This window comes from Vulpes lagopus, chromosome 12 (assembly GCF_018345385.1).
Source record: "Vulpes lagopus strain Blue_001 chromosome 12, ASM1834538v1, whole genome shotgun sequence".
Lineage (NCBI taxonomy): Eukaryota > Metazoa > Chordata > Mammalia > Carnivora > Canidae > Vulpes > Vulpes lagopus.
In genome coordinates, this window is record NC_054835.1 from 8,287,634 (window position 1) to 8,307,563 (window position 19,930).

Sequence of the window (19,930 nt, forward strand, 5' to 3'; positions counted from 1 at the left end):
CCTAGGTGTCCTGACATCTGATTCTTCTTAACAGCTCTTATGAGATATTATTCACATACCCTACAGTTCACCCATTTAAAGTATACAACTCAATGATGATTTGTGGGGTTTTGGGGTATATTCCTTTAATAATTTAAAAAAATAAATAAAATAAAATTATGGCAAAAAAATAACATAAAATTTGTCATTTTAACCATTTTTAAGCATACAGTTCAGAAGCATTGGGCAGCCCAGATGGCTCAGCGGTTTAGCGCCGCCTTGGGCCCAGGGCGTGATCCTGGAGACCCGGGATTGAGTTCCATGTCGGGCTCCGTGCATGAAGCCTGCTTCTCCCTCTGCCTGTGTCTCTGCCTCTCTATGTGTCTTTCATGAATAAATAAATAAAATCTTAAAAAAAAAAAAAAGACATTCACACTGTTGGGTACCTGTCCCCACCATTCGTCTCCAGAACATATTCACCTCCCAAACAGAAAGTCTGTCTCCATTAAACACCCACACCCCCTTCTCCAGCCATGTCTCCCCATTCCCCAACCCCTCACCCCCCACCCCAAGGACTGTCCTACTTCCTGTTTCTCTGCATTTGACGCTTTCAGAGATCTCATGTCAGTAGAATCCTCCAGTGTTTGTCCTTCTGTGTCTGGCTTGTTTCACTTACATCATGTTGCCAAGACATCATGTTCTCAGACATCTGATTTTAGGTTTGGTGACTGTGGCTGCCTCAGGACAGCCCATGTTGTCCTGTCAAATGCCTGCTCTGCTGGGGAGCATTCTGAAAGCAGCTCCCTACAGCCAGCGGCAGAGTAGGGGTCCCCTACCCTGGGGACCCTGCACCCCACCCTGCCATTATGCTGTGCTTCTGTCCCTAAACTTCCCTACACTTTCTGGCTTCCCCGGCCTGCAGACATGAGGGGAGTCCACCCAGTGGGTGTGGATAGTTCAAGAAGTTTGGTCCTCGAGATGTGCCTGAGGGAGGATTTGGGGGGAGCAGGGTACATGGAGGCAGCAACCCCACGGGAGGGGTGCCCAGATGGGCACCAGCCCCACCTTTGCCACACTAGCATCCTGTGGGCCTCACTGAGGAAGACGATGGTGGCCATGGTGCTGAGGAGAGGGATGACAGTGAAGAAGTGGGGACAGCCCCTGCTGCTGGGCACTTAGCTCACCAGGCCCTCTCCACAGTCCTCTGAGGGGGCTACCATTATCGTCCTTGCTTTGCAGACAAGGAGCCTGAGTTCAGAGAGACGCAGGGGATTACCCAAGGTCACACAGCCAGCTGCTGGCTGAGCTGGGCCCTGGCCCTGGAGCCCCATGGCCCACAGGAAGACTGAGAGATACTTGCTCTGGCTCAGGCTGGCCCGTCCCCCCAGGGGACCTGGCAGCCACATGCCTCAGGCATGCCTCTCCACATGCAGCCTTCTCCCTTACCTAGGGCGGCGCTGTGAGATCTGTGATGATGGCTACTTTGGGGATCCCCTGGGGATCTCTGGGGCTCCCGAGCCATGCCGGCAGTGCCAGTGCAGTGGGAACGTGGACCCCAACGCTGTGGGCAACTGCGACTCCCAGTCTGGCCACTGCCTGCGTTGCCTGCACAACACAACAGGTACCCACTGTGAGCGCTGCCAGGATGGCTTCTACGGGAACGCCCTGGCCCCTCGGCCTGCAGACAGATGCACCCGTGAGTTCCCACCTCCTGCCCCACGGGGGTCCGGGGGGGGGGTGGTGGCACGGTGCCGACAAGGGGAGGTGCCTGCTGGGGCTGTGCAACCTCAGGCAGGTTCCTCAACTCCTCTGTCCCCTCGTCTGGAGGGTGTGTTTGTTCTCCAAAGTCAGGTTTCTCTCAGCCTTGATCTAATCAGCTCCAATTCTGTGACTGATCGATTGGCCTTCATAATTTAGTGCTTACCTCCAGCTGCACAGCATCTACAACTGTCCTCTGTGGCTGGCAGCACCTGTCACATTTGTACTGTCCCTGGGTGACCATCAGGCTGTTCCTTTCCACCGCCTGGGTTAGCACTCAGTCTCCAGTCCCCATGCAGAGGGCCACAGCCTACCTCAGCCCCTGGAAGGCCTCCGGAAGTGCTGGAGGGGGAAGCTCAGCGTTTCCCCCAAGCTGACTTGCTCCAGAGCCCATTCTCCACATGGCACCTGTCAGCACTGTGCCAGCCTCTCGTTTTATGGGGCCCAGGAGAGCAGGGTCAGGTGACCCAAAACAGTGAGTACAGGGGTCCACCCGTGACTTTCTGGCCAGGTCTCTGGCCTTCTCTCTAGCCAGTGGGGAGTTCAGGGTAGGCTCAGGAGAGCCATCAGCCCCCATGATGATTCTACGCTATAATCTCCAAGGACATACAAAGTGGGGGAGATTTGAGCCCGCCTCTTGAGCCTTTTTCCAGAAAAAGCTTAGGAGTCTGGGTTGAGTGTGAATCATCCCCATGGGTTCCCCATCTTCTCCTGGACCCCCAAAGATTGATCTGCATCATTCCTCAACACTGTTTTCTGCTTCCATCCGCAGCCTGCAGCTGCCACCCTGAGGGCTCAGTCAGCGAGCAGAGACCCTGCGACCCAGTGACCGGCCAGTGTACTTGCTTGCCTCATGTGATGGGACGGGACTGTGGCCGCTGCAGCCCCAGCTTCTATGACCTCCAGCCTGGGAGGGGCTGCCGGAGGTGGGTGGGGTGAGGCTGTGGGTGCTCCTTCCCTGGTGTGTCTCCGAGTGGAAGAAGTCCCAGGGAGCCTCCAGAGAGGGGCTTGGCCTAGAATGTGTCATCCCAGGCCCACTGCCAGGTACACAGTGGCCTGCACCAAAGGAGGACAAAGGAGTGATCCCTTGGGGAGTCAGACTAGTGGCCCTGCCAGCCCAGGATGCAGGCCAAGAGCAGCCCTGAGGGATGTCTGGGTGGGCAGGGGGCCGGTTTGGTCTCTGATTCCCTGCTCAGTGATGCTGTTGCTTACTGACCTTTTTGGCCACAGCGGCACCTTAGACAGTGTCTTTAGGGAACAGTGAAGGACCCCAGGGAAACACCCAGTGAAACAAACAGGTTTCTTCCTTGCAAGACCGCTCAGAGCCTTTAATATGCTAATTGCATTGTGGCTTTCCAACAGAGGGGTGTAATCTCTAAGATTTATGTGTCCCCATAGCCTTTTGGAGGACAGGAGGGGGTAGCATTTTGTGAGACTCTGCTTCCCAGGACACAGCTCCGGGAGAGCTGTTTGACATGTACCCACGTGGAGGGGCCTCTTGGGCAGAGAACGTGATCTGGAGGCCCCTCGCTGGCTGCAGCCAGCAGAGGCTGGGTTGGGAGCAGCCCAGAGCTTGTTTCAGACCTGGGTTCCTTCCTTTATCGTAGCTGCAAGTGTCACCCGCTGGGCTCCCAGGAGGACCAGTGCCACCCCAAGACTGGGCAGTGCCCCTGTCGCCCGGGTGTTGAGGGCCAGGCCTGCGACAGATGCCAGCTGGGTTTCTTCGGCTTCTCCATCAAGGGCTGCCGGGGTGAGGAAGCTAGGTGCTCCCAGGCTACCCAGAGGGTGGGGCCCAAGATGTCCAGGCAGAGGAGCAGTGGGGAAGCCAGCCATGTGGTAGGAGATGGAAAGATTAGGTGCAGGCCTATCTTCTAAGAGCAGCCATAGAAATGTGGGGTGAGAGAGCTTAGGGGACCAAATGTCTCCTCCCAGACTCCACTGCCAAGTTCCTGTGTGCTGGGGCCATGGTTTCTCACCTCTCTGGGCCTCAGCATCTGTATTCGTACAGCTGGGCTGCATGGCAGTTCCAAAACTTGACTGCTTCTCAGACCCAGGGATGCTGAAATAAGTCAGGCGTCACCTCTGACCTTCTGAATTGGTCTCTCGGGAAGAACCCAGGAGTGGAATTGAACTGGCCATGGCAGCGAGGTTAGGGGAAGGCTGAAGCAGTCAGGTGTGAGGATGCAGGGGACCTGGGGGTTCCGAGGGTGGGGGGACCATCAGGGCACCCAGTGCCACCTGCCCTGGTTCCCTCAGCCTGTAGGTGCTCCCCGTTGGGTGCTGCCTCAGCCCAGTGCCACAAGAACAGCACGTGCGTGTGCAGGCCCGGCTTCGTAGGCTACAAGTGTGACCACTGTCAGGACAACTTCTTCCTCACGGCTGGTGGCACACGCTGTCAGGAGTGCCCATCCTGCTACTCCCTGGTGAAGGAGGAGGTGAGCCCGCCCATCCAGGTCCCCAGGAAACGCCCACTCACCCATGGCTCTCAGGCTTTCTAGGGCCACTGGTCACATTCCCCCTGTGCCCACCCAGCTGCTCAAGCCTCATCTCTGCCTGTCCCTGGTTCCTGAGTGTACAGGAGAAAAGTGGCCCTTCCCTGGCACCCAGGCCCATGTCTCACACTTTTTCAAGTTCAGTGGGGATGTGACCATAGGTGGCCCTCTGTGGGGACAGTCAGAAGGAGGGCAGTGCCCATCCTGGGGCACAAATAGGATTTCGAGAGCGGGGACCTGGTATGGTGCTGGGGTCAGGAGTGTGACCTCTGGGGTTCCCCTCCCCAGCCCCATTAATTGTCCCTATTAGCAGGTAACAGCTTTGATAAGTTTCAGTGTCTCTCTCCTAATTCCACAATGGACACAGGCCTGCAACCCCTTACCTGGGACTGGTGAGACCAGCCTTCAGAGGGGTGCTACTCGAGAAAGACACAATGATGGGTGCTGAGCATAAGCTACCCCCCAGCAGTGCCTGGGCCAGTCCTTGCAGTCACACCCAGTGATGTGTCTGCAGGAAAACAGACGAATAGTCACATCAAATAAATAAGGGCCACAAACAGCCTTGTTCAGAACAGTGTTGCTTCCCAGGGAGTTTAGAAATTTTTTTTTAATTTTTTTTTTAAATTTTTATTTATTTATGATAGTCAGAGAGAGAGAGAGAGGCAGAGACACAGGCAGAGGGAGAAGCAGGCTCCATGCACTGGGAGCCCGATGTGGGATTCGATCCCGGGTCTCCAGGATCACGCCCTGGGCCAAAGGCAGGCGCCAAACCGCTGCGCCACCCAGGGATCCCTAGAAATTTTTTTTAAACCAGATTTTGCCATCAAATAAGGAATGGAAAACCTGTGGTATTTCAGAGCATTCTGGACTTTGAATCAGAGAGAGGGCTCAGGACCTGTTTCCCCTGGCCCTTAGGGTAGTTACAGGGTGGACATGAGCTGGTATGTGGCCAGCAGCCACTAATGGCTGGCTCTTAGCAAGTGCTCTGTAAATGCAGTTATTGTACCTGGGATTTAAAGAACAGCGCTAGGGGTGCCTGGGTGGCTCAGCTGGTTAAGCATCTGCCTTCAGCTCAGTTCATAATCCTGGGATCCTGGGATCAAGCCTCACATTGGGCTCCTCCTTAGTGGGTCGTCTGCTTCTCCATCTTCCTCCGCCCCTTCCCCTTCTTGTGTGGTTTCTCTTTCAAATAAATAAGTAAACTCTAAAATAAATAAATAAATAAAAGAACAGCACCAGGAGACATTGCATGGCATGCTTACTCGGCCAGCAGGTATCCATGCACACCTGCTCTGTGGCAATATAGCAGGACAGATGGATTCTCCTGGGCCTTCCCTTCTCGAAGATCCCTGTCTGAGTAGAACAGAGATGTGGTCGGCTAAATGGCAGCAGGTGTTGTGGGTGTGAGAAGGGAAGGGACAGCTCGGAAGAAGGAGCAGGCAAGACTGGTTCTCGAAGTTCTGCTGCGTCCTCACCTCTGACGCCCAGGATAAGATGGGAGAAAGGAACTGTTGGGGAGGGAAGGCCAGGCAGAAGCCAGGGGGAGGTGTGCAGTCAGGACTTCCCCGCCACCAGCCTCACATACCCTTCTTTTCCTGACTCCTCCAGGCTGCCAAGCTGAAGGCCAGGCTGACCCTGATGGAGGGGTGGCTGGAGGGGTCCAACTGTGGCAGGTCCTGGGGACCACTGCCCATTCTGCAGGGAGAGGCCCCACGGGGGGACATCTACCAGGACTACCACCTCCTGCAAGGTATGGTGAGAGAGCGGAGAGGGAGGCAACGGGAAGGCCAGCTGGTTGGGCCCAGCCCTGGGAGCCCCTCAGATAACGTCCTAGCCCATGCCGCATGCCCCACCCAGACCGTGAGCTTGGTGAGGCCAGGGCTTGGGTTCCTTCACTGATTGACTCAGGGAACAAATAATCATCGAGGTGCTGTCCCAGGTGCTGAACAGGTAACATTTCTGCTGTCCCTGGCCATTGGCTATTTTGCTCACTTCCCAGCATAGACAATTAACAAGTGAAAGAGGTGGGGGGGAAAGAAAGGCTGTTCTTAGAGCCAGGTGGAATCTGTCCTTGGGGCACTACAATTCAGGGAACTTTGAAAGTGAATCGATTCTTCAGTGTAATTTCATGTTCCTAAGCACCTACACACCTTTAGCAGCAATTCTTAGGTAAGCTGAGCACCCGTTAGCAACACTCATTGTCAGAACAGGGAGCTTCCTTCCGGATGCTCTATGTTAAAAGGCCTATCCTGGGCCACACTGCAGATCACAGAGCTGACTCGAGGCAGGGGTTCCTGCTGTCTCTGATTCGGGAATTGCTTGTTGTGACTTCAGCAAGTCTGGATTCCTTCCAGCCGACTATGGCCAACTTCCTGTGTGGGAGGCCTTGGGTTGGGATTTGTCTCTTCTGGGCCTCAGCCTTGGCATCTGTAAAATGGGGAGGCAGTTCCCTTGGAACTGGACTGGTGGTAGTGCTCAGGCCTGCTGATGGATGGAGCTAAGCTGTGCCAGGCAGAGTGTGGGGCACAGATGGGGTCCTCCAAGAGTGGGAGCTTCATTGCAAAATCTTAATTGTTCTGTGACCCCTGGACTTTGTGGGCTTCATGCAGGAGCCTGGGAAGTCTTCCTGGAGCAGGTGACAGGCCTCAAGGATGCTGTGAAGGCTGCCCGGGAGCAGCTGCGGGCTCTGAGCAGAGGTGCCAGCTGTGCCCAGGCCCAAACAGAGAAGGCCTGCATCCAGCTGGCAGACCTTGACACAGTGTTGGAGTCCTCAGAAGAGGAGATTCTGCAGGCGGCCACTGTCCTCAAGTCCCTGGTACCGCAGGGGCCCCTCCGCACCACCTGTCCTGGGCTCACTGTGGGAATCTGGTGGCCTGAGGTGTGCTCTTTGGAGAGGTTCAGTTTCCTCATGTGCAGAATGGGGGTCACATAGTATCCCTTCTGCTGACTCAGTGGGCTACTGTCTACATAGAACAAGGCATGTTCCAGACGGACAGTGAATGCCCATCAAATGGGTGGTCGGTGTCATTCCTGTTGTTTCCACATTCTGGGGCTCTGTTCACTGGGTGCTGACTTTGAGGCTTTTATGAAACAACTGGCATGGTCTGGTTCTCCCAGTAATTTAACCAAACGAGGCCCTTGCCTTTCAGGGATGGCCGTCATTCCTCCTCTCTCACTCTCTTCTTTAAAGGTGATTCCTCAGAATGGGCCCAGCCAGCCCACCACCTGGAGCCACCTCGCCACAGAGGCCCGTGCTCTTGCCAGAAGGTTAGACCCCAAGTCCCAGGAGCCTGCTGAGGTCCTGCCCACACAGTCATGAAGGGAGCCCAGCCCTTTCCCTGCCCCTGGTTCTGGGGTCAGGGTCAACCTCACAGGTGTCCCTCTGCCCAGATCCAGACCTAGGCTGTCCTGAGCACCCTCCTCTGTGATGTCTTTATTTTTTTTTTAATTTTTATTTATTTATGATAGTCACAGAGAGAGAGAGAGAGAGAGAGAGAGAAGCAGAGACACAGGCAGAGGGAGAAGCAGGCTCCATGCACTGGGAGCCCAAACGTGGGATTCGATCCCGGGTCTCCAGGATCGCGCCCTGGGCCAAAGGCAGGCGCCAAACTGCTGCGCCACCCAGGGATCCCTGTGATGTCTTTATTAGGGTCATCATATCATTATTGTCCAAACTGAGATTTAATGTGTGGTAAAAGGCCCTCTTGACCATTATGCCAGGATAATAGGCATAAACTCTATGTAACAGGAAGTGGGGTATGGATCCCTTCCCATCAGCCTTCACTGTGTGTCAGGTGGGAAAGAGGAGTCTGGCCTTCGGGGCTGGACTGCTTGGGATGGTGGAAGGGCCCACGTGGTGGGAGGTGTGGGCTCGGGAACACACTCCCTTCTGTGTGAGTGGTTGATGACGGCCAGGTGGGCATTTCCATACAGCCACAAGGACACCACTGCCAAGATCAAGGCCACTGCTCGGAGGGCTCTAGTTGCTTCCAACACCAGTTACGCCCTTCTCTGGAGTCTACTGGAGGGCAGAATGGCCTTGGAGGCCCAGCGGGAACTAGAGGACAGGTGAGGCCTCCTGGGTGTGTCTTGAATTGGCTTCCTGCAGCTGACGGATCCTAGGCCCAGAACTGGCTTCCTTTATTCTTTCAATGAGGGTGGGGGAATGTCTGAGGTCTTGGGCTGACTGGGTGGTGAGTTACAGGAACCCACTTATGCCTGGGGGTGTGGCTCAGCCTCTGGAGAGAAGGGATGAGAACTTGAACCAGGAAGGTCCAGAGCAGCACCATTCCCTCTCACCCCTGCAGCATCCCCCAGCCCCACTCTACCCGCCCCCACCCCTCCGCCCCAGGCAGCTCCTCCTGTTGGGCAGCAGCTTCCTGCTTGGCCTCTGCTTCTCTGCTCTGGGTGACACTCCTATGTCCTCCGCAGTCAAAGGGTCAGGAGAGACCCAGCAAGGTCTCATAAATCCCAGATTGACTTCCTAGATGAAAGAATCTGAGACTCACCTCCCATCAAGTAGCCATCCATGAGCCCACTGGCGTGGGTGGGGTGAGGTCCCATGACTCATTCCTGGGACAGCGGTGGGGACCCCGGCTCTCTGAGAAGCGGGGAGGGAGAAGAGACAGTGGTGGGGGACCTTGCCCCAGCAGTGCCCATGATGGAGCTGGGCAGGAAGGTTGTGGATAGCTGGAAAGTCCTAGGTGGTTGATTCCAGCACCTTGGTGCTGATGGAGCCCCAGAGCGACCATGCAGCCCAGGACTCTGCATCTATCTGGAGAGCAGCATGCCCAAGGTCACCCAAGGGCACAGCCCAGCCAAGACCAGGGCCTGGGCTGAGGTCCCTTCCTCCGCACCTCGCATTTACTGCTTAGTGATTCAGCCAGAGGCTCCAAACATTTGCAAAACAGATGATTCTCAGGCGGAAACCAAGGGCAAGCCCCTTCAGAAAAGAGTGCTTGAATTGAATGAATGAAGAAACAAGAATGTGGTGCCTCTCCTGCCGAATAGCAGCCAGTGTCTGAGGCCAGCTGCTGGGTGCTGAGCCTGCAGAGGACGGCTCTGCCTGGGAAGTTACAGATGGCTCCAGCGAGGGGTGGGGGGCAGCCATGGGGAAGGTTGGCCCCGTGCCCCGCCCCACCCTGTGAGCCACCTCTGCTGTCTTCTCTCAGGTACCAGGATGTCCAGGCGGCCCAGAAGGCGCTGGGCACAGCCGCGGCAGAGGTGCTGCCTGAAGCAGAGAGGGCGCTAGCCACCGTGCAGCAAGTCGGTGTAGACGCAGCCCCGCGCCTGGCCTTGCTGGCTGCACCCATGGCACTGGTCAGCCTGGCCAGGCAGTCCTTGGAGCTCCAAGGGGGTGGGAGGGCGCAGGGGTGGGTGGCTGTGGCAGCTGGGAAACCAGTGCGGCCCAGGCAGAGGCAGATGATGTAGCTTATCTTTATATAGCAGTCCATTTAAAACGAGATAATCTTCCTCCGAGGCTTGGTGGGGCACCTGCCTGGCATGGAGTTAGGGCTCGGCCAGTCTTTGTTGTTGATTGTGGTGATAATAGCAAGGCTGGGCCTATTCTTGGTAGTGGCATTAGCAAAGACATGGGATCAAATCCCAGCCCCGCTGCTCCAGATCTGTGACCTTGGCCAAGGACTCCACCCAGCCTCCGCCTGCTCTGGTTAAGTCCTCTGTCAGAGCTTGCCCATCAGGTTACATTAGGGCTGCGTCCATGGGGGCCGGGAGACGATTCATAAGTAATGGGCAAGGTGGGCGTACCGCTTGTCGGCCCTCTGAATAAATCAGCTCCATTGTAATCCTGAAATCCCACAACTCAGAAACTGCACTTTAAGGATGAGACTAAGCTTCTACAAATGCATTTGGGGCAAAACTTGACCAACCCGAAGCTGTTTATTTGGGGTCTTCGCTTCCCTGCTCCTGAACATGAAGAGTACTATGCAGGTGTTAATGGGGTTGACCCTGAGTGTGGCCCCAGTTGCCGCCGAAGGTGCCAGAGGATGGGCGGTACTTGCATAGTTCTGCTTCTCTTGAGTCAGGAAAGTTCTAAATGTGGAGGCACGTCGGGCCCCAGGGTTTCCACTGAGACTATGGGCCTGGGGAAGGAAGTACAGGTCAGGGAGGCCTCACTTCTAGTAACTAGTAGAGCTGGAGTAGAGACAGGTTCCCCTGCCTGGTATCCCCACCCTGGCCCCCCTGCTTCCTGGGGTCCACATGCAGTGCCCCCCCATTCCCGCCCCCAGGCTGCCTCTCACCCACTGGAGGGTCTGCCCCACAACCTTCCTACCAGGTCCTGCCTGAGCCTGCCATCTCCCTGCAGCCCCAGAAGTCCCAGGCTGGGGCCCTGGACCTGAAAGTTCAGGCCTTGGAGAAGACGGTCACATCCAGAGAGCGGGTGGTCACCGAGGCTGCCTGGGCCCTCCAGGCCACTGCCCAGGCTATGCTGCACAAGACCCAGCCCCTCATGCAGGTGGGCTCCTGGTGGGGGCTGCCCTGAGGGTGTCCTGGGGTAGGGGACAGGTTTGGGAGAGGAGAGGGCAAAGACCAGGGAGAGTTCTTTCTATCCCTCCAGTGTCTCCCACCTGTAACCCCCTGCCCAGCCTCTCTCCTCTCTCTCCAGCTACGCCAGGAGGCCAGAGCTGCCCTGACCCGGGCTTCCTCGTCTGTCCAGGCCGCCACAGTGACTGTCATGGGAGCCAGGACCCTGCTGGCTGATCTGGAAGGTACACATGATCCTTGCTGAGCCCTGGGTGTCTTGATGCCCAAATGCCCGTGACAGCCACCTGGACTCCTGCCTCAGCCCTAGCAGCTTGGCTCTGGGGACAAGAAGGCGACAAAAGTCCAGCTGTGTGGGCATAAGCCAAACAGCCCATTCCCCCCAGCCAGGACCTCTCCCAGGGCTGCTTGTCTTTCCTTCAAACACCACTCACAGGTACCCTCCCACGTGGCCATCAGTCATCAGACCACACACAAAACCGTCAGGGCTGGAAGAGACTCTGATGCCGTCGACTGTCTGTCCCTGGTCTAGTCTTCCCCTGCCGGGGGTCCTGTCCAACCGGTACAAGGTCTGCCACAGTCTGGTGTTCAGCTGGGGCAATAGGAAAGGAGGCAGAGCTCTCTTTAGAAAGGGATGTGGGTTTATTTTATTTATTTATTTATTTATTTTATTTATAAATAAATAAAATCTTTTTTAAAAAAGGGGGGTGGGTAGCCCCAGTGGCACAGCAGTTTAGCGCCGCCTGCAGCCCGGGGTGTGATCCTGGAGACCCGGAATCGAGTCCCACGTCGGGCTTCCTGCATGGAGCCTGCTTCTCTGCCTCTCTCTTCGCTCTCTCTGAATAAATAAATAAATAAATAAATAAATCTTTAAAAAAAAAGGGGGGGTGGGTGGGTTGATGCCAATCCAGGTCTCCTCTGAGCTGTAGGAAAATGAGGCTAAGTGGTCCCATTTTATAGATGTGTAGACCCAGGAGAGGGATTGATAACTCCCCAGGGTCAGCGATGTGCCGAATGGAAACCGTCCCATGTTAGCATCCTCCAGCTTCGCATCCCCCTACGGAATAGGCTTGTCTGATGTCCTCTTTGCTGCAGACAGAAGACCCCTCACCCTTTATCTCGGTGCCAGTGAACTGGGTAAGGCAGGAGCACGCTCAGCCCCAGAGGCCTCTTGGGGTCTGAGATCAGGAGTCAGACTCTGTGGCCCTAGTGGATCTATGGCTTTCCTCCCCAACTCCATTCGCTGCCCCTGGAAGATGTGGGTCCCACCACGGACCCCTGCCCTCTGGGGCAGAGGGCAAGCTGGTCGGTGCCTCCTGTTCTCTGTCCCTCTGTGGTCTGAAGTCCCAGTCACCCATGGGTCAGGGGGCTTCTCATGGGGAAGGCATGGCTGTGTGCACTTGCCTCTGAGTCGTGTTTAGGAAAATGTAAATTCAGTGATATTAGTGGTAGAATATTAGGACTTTAGAACATAAAATATTTTTAAGGGTTGCTAAAGCCATATGCTGCCCCGCACATCCCGCCTTCTGCTGGGCTGCCTCCAGTGAAGCAATGCTCACTAGCTCATGAGGCATCACCTTCTCATTGTCAGACATACATACTGCATGGACATTGGCCTTCCTGGTGTAGTACCACAATCCACACAAAGACTCATCTCAACCTGCTAACCCGGGCTCTTTTCCCCGTTCCTGCCCCCTTTCAGAGACACCTCCTTTCACCAACACTTGGCCTGTGCTCAATTGGTATTCAGGATGCAAGGAAAATTGACTGAGCAAAATATGGAGCAGCCTTCCCCAGGGTGTGGCCCTGGGCCCTTAGCCCAGATCCGGAGTCAGGCTCTGTGGTCCTAGTGGCTCTATGGCTTTCCTCCCCAACTCCATCTGCTGTCCCTAAGAGATGTGAGTCCCACCACGGACCTCTGCCCTCTGGGGGAATGTGGGCATGCTGTGCCAACAGTGGGTTTGTGTTCAGATCAGTTTAGGAAATGTCGCTATTATAGTGCCCTCTCGAGGCCACACAGTGCACACCCTAGGGTAGTAAAGGCCCTGAGAAGTCCTGCAATAGGGAAACCTGGTTCTCTTTATTTAAACTTGATTGACATTTCCTCCTGATGCTTAGAGTTAGGACTCCAAGGATTGCATTTTAAGAAATGCCAATTTTGTGCACAAGAAACAAATCTAATTTCCGGATTATCTTCATAGAAAATTATGTGACATTCTGCCTTAGAAGGTTTGATTCATTTTAAAAATTGGCTATAATCAGTACTCCTGATTTCCCTTGAATTTCATCTGAACGAAAGGGCAAAAGTCTTCTTTATAGAGACAAGCTACTTCTTTTTAGGTAAGAAAACCTATGCAAATCAAAATACTTTCCCTTTTTATCTTGGCTGCTAGGAAGCTCAGAGGTAAGTAGAGCATTCAGTGCCTGAAATATCATTATCCTAATTTTCTGGCACTTCTTCCACCCTTCCTTCCTTATCCCCCCAGATGCACGTGGCCCTTAGTTTTTTTTTATTTTAACGGTCCAGTTGTTGACTTACCTATCACTGTAAGCTGCCTCAAAGCCCTTATAGGAATAAGTGGTCATAGAAACAAAGGGCTGAATGGATTTGCTGAGTGCCACGCTGTGGCTCCCCATCCATTCCCACCCCTGGCCCAGCCATTGACCACCATGTAATCTCGAGATTTTAGTAAACATCATAATATACTATGAATCTTTAAATTCACTGAGCAGGGGACACCTGGGTGGCTCAGTTGGTTGGTGTCTGCCTTTGGTTCGGGTCATGATCTCAGGGTCCTGGAATCGAGTCCCATGTTGGGCTCCCTGCTCAGTGGGGAGTCTGTTTCTTCCTCTCCCTGTGCTCCTCCCCACAGATCCAGTACTCTCTCTCTCTCAAATAAATAAATAAAATGAAATAAAAATCACTGAGCAGTACATCTTGCTCATTATTTGTTTATTTCCCAAACAAGCCTCAGAAAGTAGCTCTCTTGCATCTAGAACCTCCACTCACATCGTCTGCAGGCCTGAGGCTGGTTGGGTGTCTGGCCATGGCTGCTGGGCAGGCTCTTGAGGCACAAGCCCGCCTTGCTGACACAGCCTCCCCCGGGTTTGCAGGAATGAAGTGGCAGTTTCCTCAGCCCAAGGACCCGGCCACGCTGGGGAGGAAGGCAGGCTCGGTCAGGGGCAGGCTTCTCACAGACTTGAAAAAGAAGACCAAGCAGGCAGAGAGGATGCTGGGAAATGCAGCGTCTGTCTCCGCCAGTGCCAAGAAGAAGGGCCAGGAAGCCGAGACGTTGGCCAAGGACAGTGCTAAGGTCAGGGCCATGGAGGTGACAACAGTGATGTCCCTGCTCCTGGGCCTGTGGGAGTACTGTCCTATAAGAGCTGCCCTTCTGTAGGTGAAATGTGGTCCCTACAGCCCTGCCCCCTTCTGTATAGACAATGCTGAATGCTCCACACTTACTAAGGGCTCAGTGGATCCCAGGCTCTGAGCCCTGGAGTATCATGCAAGTGACCCTGTTGATCCCCCAAGAAATAGCTGTCACTATTATCCCCATGGGACAGGTGAGTACCCTGAGGACCAGCCGGGTTTCGTTAATGCATCGCCAGGGCTCTCACCTAGGTCTGTTTGGCTTTACCCCCCCCCCCCAAACTTCTAGGCCCTTGCTGTTTAGTTGGGGCCAAGGTCTGATCCCCTGGCCCCCTGGCAAGGAGGGGCTGGCAGATCACCCTTTGGCCCCCCGCTAGCTTTGTGCGTCTGGCCAGCATCCGGTACACGTTTGTGGAATGAATGTATGGTGCAGGGCACAAACTGGTGCCTGCTTGGCATGATGGCATGAGTGCTCTTTACCTGCTCTTTACTCCACTCACCTTCTGCTGCCCCTCACAGCTCGCCAAGGCCTTGCTCAGGGAGGGTAAGCAGGAGCACCGGCGGGCAGGCCGGCTCTCCAGCCAGGTGCAGACAACACTCCGACAGGCTTCCCAGCAGGTGCTAGCTTCAGGGTACCGCAGACAGGAGCTGGAGGCAGCTGGGCAGGTATGTGTGCCAAGGACCCCCACACACACCGCACACACTCCCATGTCCCCCTGGCCCCCTGAACCAGGAGGAGCCCTGTTCAAGCTTTCCCTTCCTCCCTCCCCAGGTGGGTGCCAGGCTGAATGCCGTGGAGCAGCAGATCTGGGAATCACGGACCTCCCTGGAGAAGGACGTCAAGGTCTTGTCGGAGCTGCTTGCCAGGCTGGGTAAGGAGACCCTTGGGTCCCTGGAGCACCTTCAGGACTTCTGGGAGGCTGAGCCCTAGAGAATATCTCCCCCCTCAGCCACGCAGGTCCCCCATCCTGGGCCAAAAGCATTTGTAATAAGCCCAGGCCCCCAGGCAAGGAGGGGCTGGCATCCCCAGGCCGGTCACCATGTGCCTCCAAGGGCCAGTAGTCTGGCCGGGGGAGAAGGACGCAGAAAACCTAGCACACAGACCACTGCGGGTACCACAGGAGCAGGAGCAGATTGGCCCTGAGTGCTTGAGGGTTTCGGAGGAGCATGGATGTCACAGAAGCAAGTGTGCTGTCGAGGATCAAGGTGCTGGCTTGGAATCAGACCAAGACTCAAGTCTATGCTTTCCCATCCTGGGCTGTGAGAAAACCACTTGGGAAACCCACTCCACCTCTCTGAGCCTCAGTCCCCTCATCAGTAAAATGGGAGTAGACCCTTGCATAATTTAGAAAGTGCTTGCCACGCTGTGTGGCAAGAGCCAGCGAGCAGCCGCTGCTCTCGGGGGAGGGAGAATGGAGATGAGCCATGGCAAGGAGACATTTCAGATGAAGGGGACAGTGTGCAGCAAGGCCCAGAGGCCTCAGAGCAGGGTGCAGGGGCAGCAGGCCTGCATTTTTTAAAATGGTGGTAAAATACATAATGCAACATTGGCCTCTTTAACCATCTTCAAGCATACGGTTCAGGGGCGTTACATACATTCGCACTGTTGTGCAGCCGTCCCCACCCTCTGTCTCCGGAACTTTCTCATCTTCTCAACCCGAAACACTCTGCACCCATCAGACATGAACTCCCTACTCCCCTGGCCCCTGGTGTCCCTCATTCTCTCCTCCGTCTCTTTGAACTTGACATTCCAGGGACCTCATGTCAGTGGACTCACACCCAGGATTTGTCCTTCTGTGACTGGCTTTTGCCACTAAGCGTCGCATCCTCAGGGTCACCTGTAGAACAGCACGCATTTTCACTTACCGTTATCAACAAGGGAGAGAATCGCCACGTTCTGGGCTGTGTCTGCACATCAGGCCCACGCTAACGCTGTTCCTGCACATGATCTTCTAGAATTTTCTGTGTTAGAGGCAAGGACGCAGATTCTCTTGCCGTTTGGCAGACAGGCAGTCTGAGGCACAGAGTTTACATGAGGTGCCTGGGGCCCCATGGGCAGTCAGTACAAAAGTCGAGGTTCACATGCGGGTCTAACCAATTCAGGGTGTCCCCTGGCAGCCACTGACTGGTCTGTTCCCAATGCCAAGGACCCAGAGCACTGTGGACCTGGTGCCCAGCCCGGGACAAACGCTCTGCAAGGGTAAACTGCTTTGGCTGTTGCCATTTATCCGTGTGTCCTGGTGCTGTGCTCGATTGGCGGTGCAGGCGAGAGCAGCACACAGCTGGACCCTGCCCCATGCCTGGGAGCCCCAGCGGGCAAGTAGAGTGCGGCTGCTGCCTGGACCCGAACCTGCTCGAAGGCCAGGCAGTTTGGACTTGCCTGCGGACCGATGTCTTTGCTGTGAGTGGGATCTGCCCAGGCCAGCAGGGCTCAGATCCCCTCTACCTATTCCTGCCCTCCAACCCCCACCTTTGTTGCCCAGGAAATTTGGGGCTAGGGGACCCCTGAGCTCAGTGGGATCCTGTGGGATTAGAAGCCACGTAGAACTTACTTCCCCTGGGGCACCTGGCGGCTCAGTGGTTAAGCGTCTGCCTTCGGCTCAGGTCATGATCTCGGGGTCCTGGGATCGAGTTCTGCATCAGGCTCCCTGCTGAGCTCCTTCCTCTCCCTCTGCCACTCCCTTGCTCATGCTCTTGCATGCTCTCTCTTTCTCTCTTTCAAATAATAAAATCTTAAAAAAAAAAAAGTACTTCCCCATCCCCTCTACTCTCCCATGTGGCTGAACCTCATCTTCCTGTTGAATGTCACCTGTAAATGACGAGGTGACGAGGGTCAGAAAACAGCCCATGGATTCCAGGCCACTGCCACCACCACCACCCAGTTCAGATGTGAGCACCTGGCCCCACCACCATGATTCACCCTTGGAGAGGCTGTGGGAAGTACTTAACTCCAAGAAATAGAGTTAATTGGTGCTGGGCCAGGATGAGACCCCCACTGCCTGCTTTCCTGGGCCCGCAGCCCTTCCTGCCGTATCTGCTGGCCCCATCCTCATTCTAATGCCAGAGATGCTGCTTTTTACCCACATCTTGGCACAGGTGGTATCTGTAAATGTGTGCCCCTGGCAAATCAGCATGGTATGTTGGGGCCGGTAGGACTCATGGGAACCTTGTGCACACGCACTGCTCTAGGAAATGGGCTCAGGACTCACACAGGGCCTTCCTTTTATCAATAATAGCAATACCACCAACAAAAATGAACAGTTGCCCAGTGCTGCGTAAGGGGAAAGTTTCAGAGTCCTCCTGTGAATCCGGGGGGGGGGGGTGCCAGGCACACTGCCCCCTCTGTCCCTTGCTTTCTTGGTAGGTTGTGGACAGTCAGAATCCTGGATGGTTTGGGCTGGCAAGGATCTTAGGGATGGGGGGCTGACCAGGCGTCTTGTGCCTGCAGGGGGGCTTGCCTGTGCTGAGGCTGTCTGTGTCCCTCTGCAGGGTCACTGGACACCCATCAAGCCCCAGTGCAGGCCCTGAACGAGACCCAGTGGGCACTGGAGCGCCTGAGGCTGCAGTTGAGCCCTCCAGGGGCCCTGCAGGGGAAGCTGAGGCTGTTGGAGCAGGAGTCTGAGCAGCAGGAGCTGCAGATCCAGAGCTTCGAGAATGACCTTGCTGAGATCCGTGCTGACAAGCAGAACCTGGAGGCCATTCTGCAGAGCCTGCCCAAGAGCTGTGCCAGCTGGCAGTGAGGGCTGCCCAGACCCCCCACCCCCTGACCCCCGCAGGCTGTGGCCCTAGCCCAGGGCATGCACACACATACCACAGGTGCACCCATGCAGGCACACGCATCAGAGTCTGCTGCTGTGTGTCCGCCCTGAATAATGCTCACATAGCCTCCCAAGTCCATGCCCATATCTCCTCCATGCCCGCTGGAGTGAATGTATGTACACAGTTCACCCAGGTGGCCCCTGGGTGCCCACCACCATCAGCAGGCACTCCCGTGCTACGATGCATAAACACACACACCCCAGTGTTAATAACACATACATATATATGCATATGTACACCTTGTGGGGACACGCCTGTGGGCATAATGCTCAAACCCGTAGAAGTTCCTCTGTGCATGCACACACGACAGTCCACAGCTGGTTAGCGAGTACCAGCTGTGCTGTGTGCCCTCTGGATGCTCGGGTTATGTTAAATATCCTCTGGCGCTACAGTCCTCACTCTAGCTCCTGAAAGCAAGGACCCAGGCAGAGTGTGGTGCCTGAGAGACTGAGGGGGACCATCTGCAAAGATCCAGGTGGGCTCAGTAAGAGCCAGAGCCCCAGAGCCTCCCCCAGTTCTGCTGCAGCTTCTCACCCATTGACCGGCAGCTCCACACCACCGAGGGACCAAGCAGTCCAAGAGATGCAAGGTCCTCAGCCGAGATCTGAGGGGTCTCAGCAGTGGAACCTCAGGCCCAGGGACTTCTGGGGCCATGGGACAGCCTACTTGGCCAGCCGGGAGGATGGCCCACAGCTGCACGTTTATCACCAGCGGCGTGAAAACTTTGGTCTCTGGGGATCCTGGGAATTGCCTGCCCTGGGCCTGGTGCTCCTTTCAGCCTGTGGCCTGTTCACAGAGCTGAGCCTTGAGGGCCAGAGGGGACCTAGGTCAGGGGGCTGAGGGTCATGTGGGAGCTCCTCTTTGTGACTCCATGACCCCTGTCAGCCTTAGACTGATTGACACTGGCCTTGAGGCCCTGTGGCCCCACCTGCCACCGGGGAGGCCCCTGCTGGGTGTGGAGGCCAGTTTGTCTTGCTGGGGAGTCCTCCTGTGGTCAGGCCGCCTGCCAGCCTCTGCCCAGGATTCCTGGCCTTCCCTCCGGAGCCCCTCCCCATTCCCAGGGCCCTCTTCCAGCAGACAGCAGGCCCTCAGCTCTGGGACCGATGGTGGCACCCCTCCCATGGCTTCTCTTGCCCCAGGCAGGGGGGACATGCAGCAACATGGACCACTTCTGTTTAATGTGAAAATAAAGGACCTCTTTACTATCTGGGTGACAGGCTTTTGGTTCTCTCGTGCTGGCTGGCAGCAGAGGCCCCGGCTGTGGGTGCCGATTCACTACTCTGGCATGTGGGTGCGCACGCCTGGTACCCGCGAGTGGGTGGAAGAATGTTCGGTGAGCCACCCTGGTCCACTGCAGTAGCAGGAAGGTGGCAAAAGCAGAGCTCACTGGCTTTGCCAGTCTTCCCATGTGGAGGGCTTTGCTGAGACCTACGACCATAGGCACCCACTGTCTCCCCTCTGCTCCAGGGGGTTTGCCAAGCAAAGCCTAGGGGGGTATGAGGTGCTCTCAGCTGACTTCTGGTTCAGGCTGGAGACACTCAGGCAGGAAACAGTGAAGTCAAAATCAAATGTCCCCCGGCACAGAAAGGCACATCGAGGAGGAGGAAGAGGAAGAAGAGGAGGGCTTTGGGCCTGGCCTTAAAGGGTGGGGAGAAAGAGGGAACCTTCCGGGCAGGAGGGTGGGCAATAGCTCCCGGTTTAAAGGGTGGGGGCCTGGCCGGGGCAGATCATTCCAGGAACCTAGGTTGTGGTACGATGGATTATGGAGCATGTGCAGTCTAGGCTCTTGGCCACATAGTCTAAACCCTTTCAAATTGGTTTATTTTTTTTTTAAGATTTTATTTATTTATTCATGAGAGACACCTAGAGAGAGGTGCAGAGACACAGGCAGAGGGAGAAGCAGGCTCCATGACATGGGACTTGATCCTGGGTCCCCAGGATCAGGCCCTGGGTGGAAGGCAGGCTCTAAATCACTGAGCCACCAGGCCTGTCCTTCAAGTTCGTTTAAATT

At 55.5% G+C, this 19,930-nt stretch overlaps 1 protein-coding gene across 2 annotated transcripts in view; it reads left to right on the forward strand.

The window, feature by feature from the left end:
* LAMC3 (laminin subunit gamma 3) overlaps window positions 1-19,126 on the forward strand; it is a 60,172-nt gene extending 41,046 nt beyond the window's left edge. Inside the window, exons 14-28 of one of the 2 annotated variants that reach the window (XM_041726269.1) lie at window positions 1,430-1,675; window positions 2,510-2,663; window positions 3,345-3,487; window positions 3,994-4,172; window positions 5,838-5,979; window positions 6,839-7,044; window positions 7,420-7,496; window positions 8,163-8,297; window positions 9,401-9,548; window positions 10,525-10,704; window positions 10,855-10,957; window positions 13,845-14,044; window positions 14,620-14,766; window positions 14,873-14,972; window positions 17,590-19,126. In XM_041726269.1, coding sequence (XP_041582203.1) covers window positions 1,430-1,675; window positions 2,510-2,663; window positions 3,345-3,487; window positions 3,994-4,172; window positions 5,838-5,979; window positions 6,839-7,044; window positions 7,420-7,496; window positions 8,163-8,297; window positions 9,401-9,548; window positions 10,525-10,704; window positions 10,855-10,957; window positions 13,845-14,044; window positions 14,620-14,766; window positions 14,873-14,972; window positions 17,590-17,840 — 2,411 coding nt within the window. In that variant the 3' untranslated portion in view covers window positions 17,841-19,126. The remainder of the gene's footprint in view (window positions 1-1,429; window positions 1,676-2,509; window positions 2,664-3,344; window positions 3,488-3,993; window positions 4,173-5,837; window positions 5,980-6,838; window positions 7,045-7,419; window positions 7,497-8,162; window positions 8,298-9,400; window positions 9,549-10,524; window positions 10,705-10,854; window positions 10,958-13,844; window positions 14,045-14,619; window positions 14,767-14,872; window positions 14,973-17,589) is intronic. The other variant, XM_041726270.1, reaches the window with a different exon arrangement.
* The last annotated feature ends 804 nt before the right edge of the window (window positions 19,127-19,930 follow it).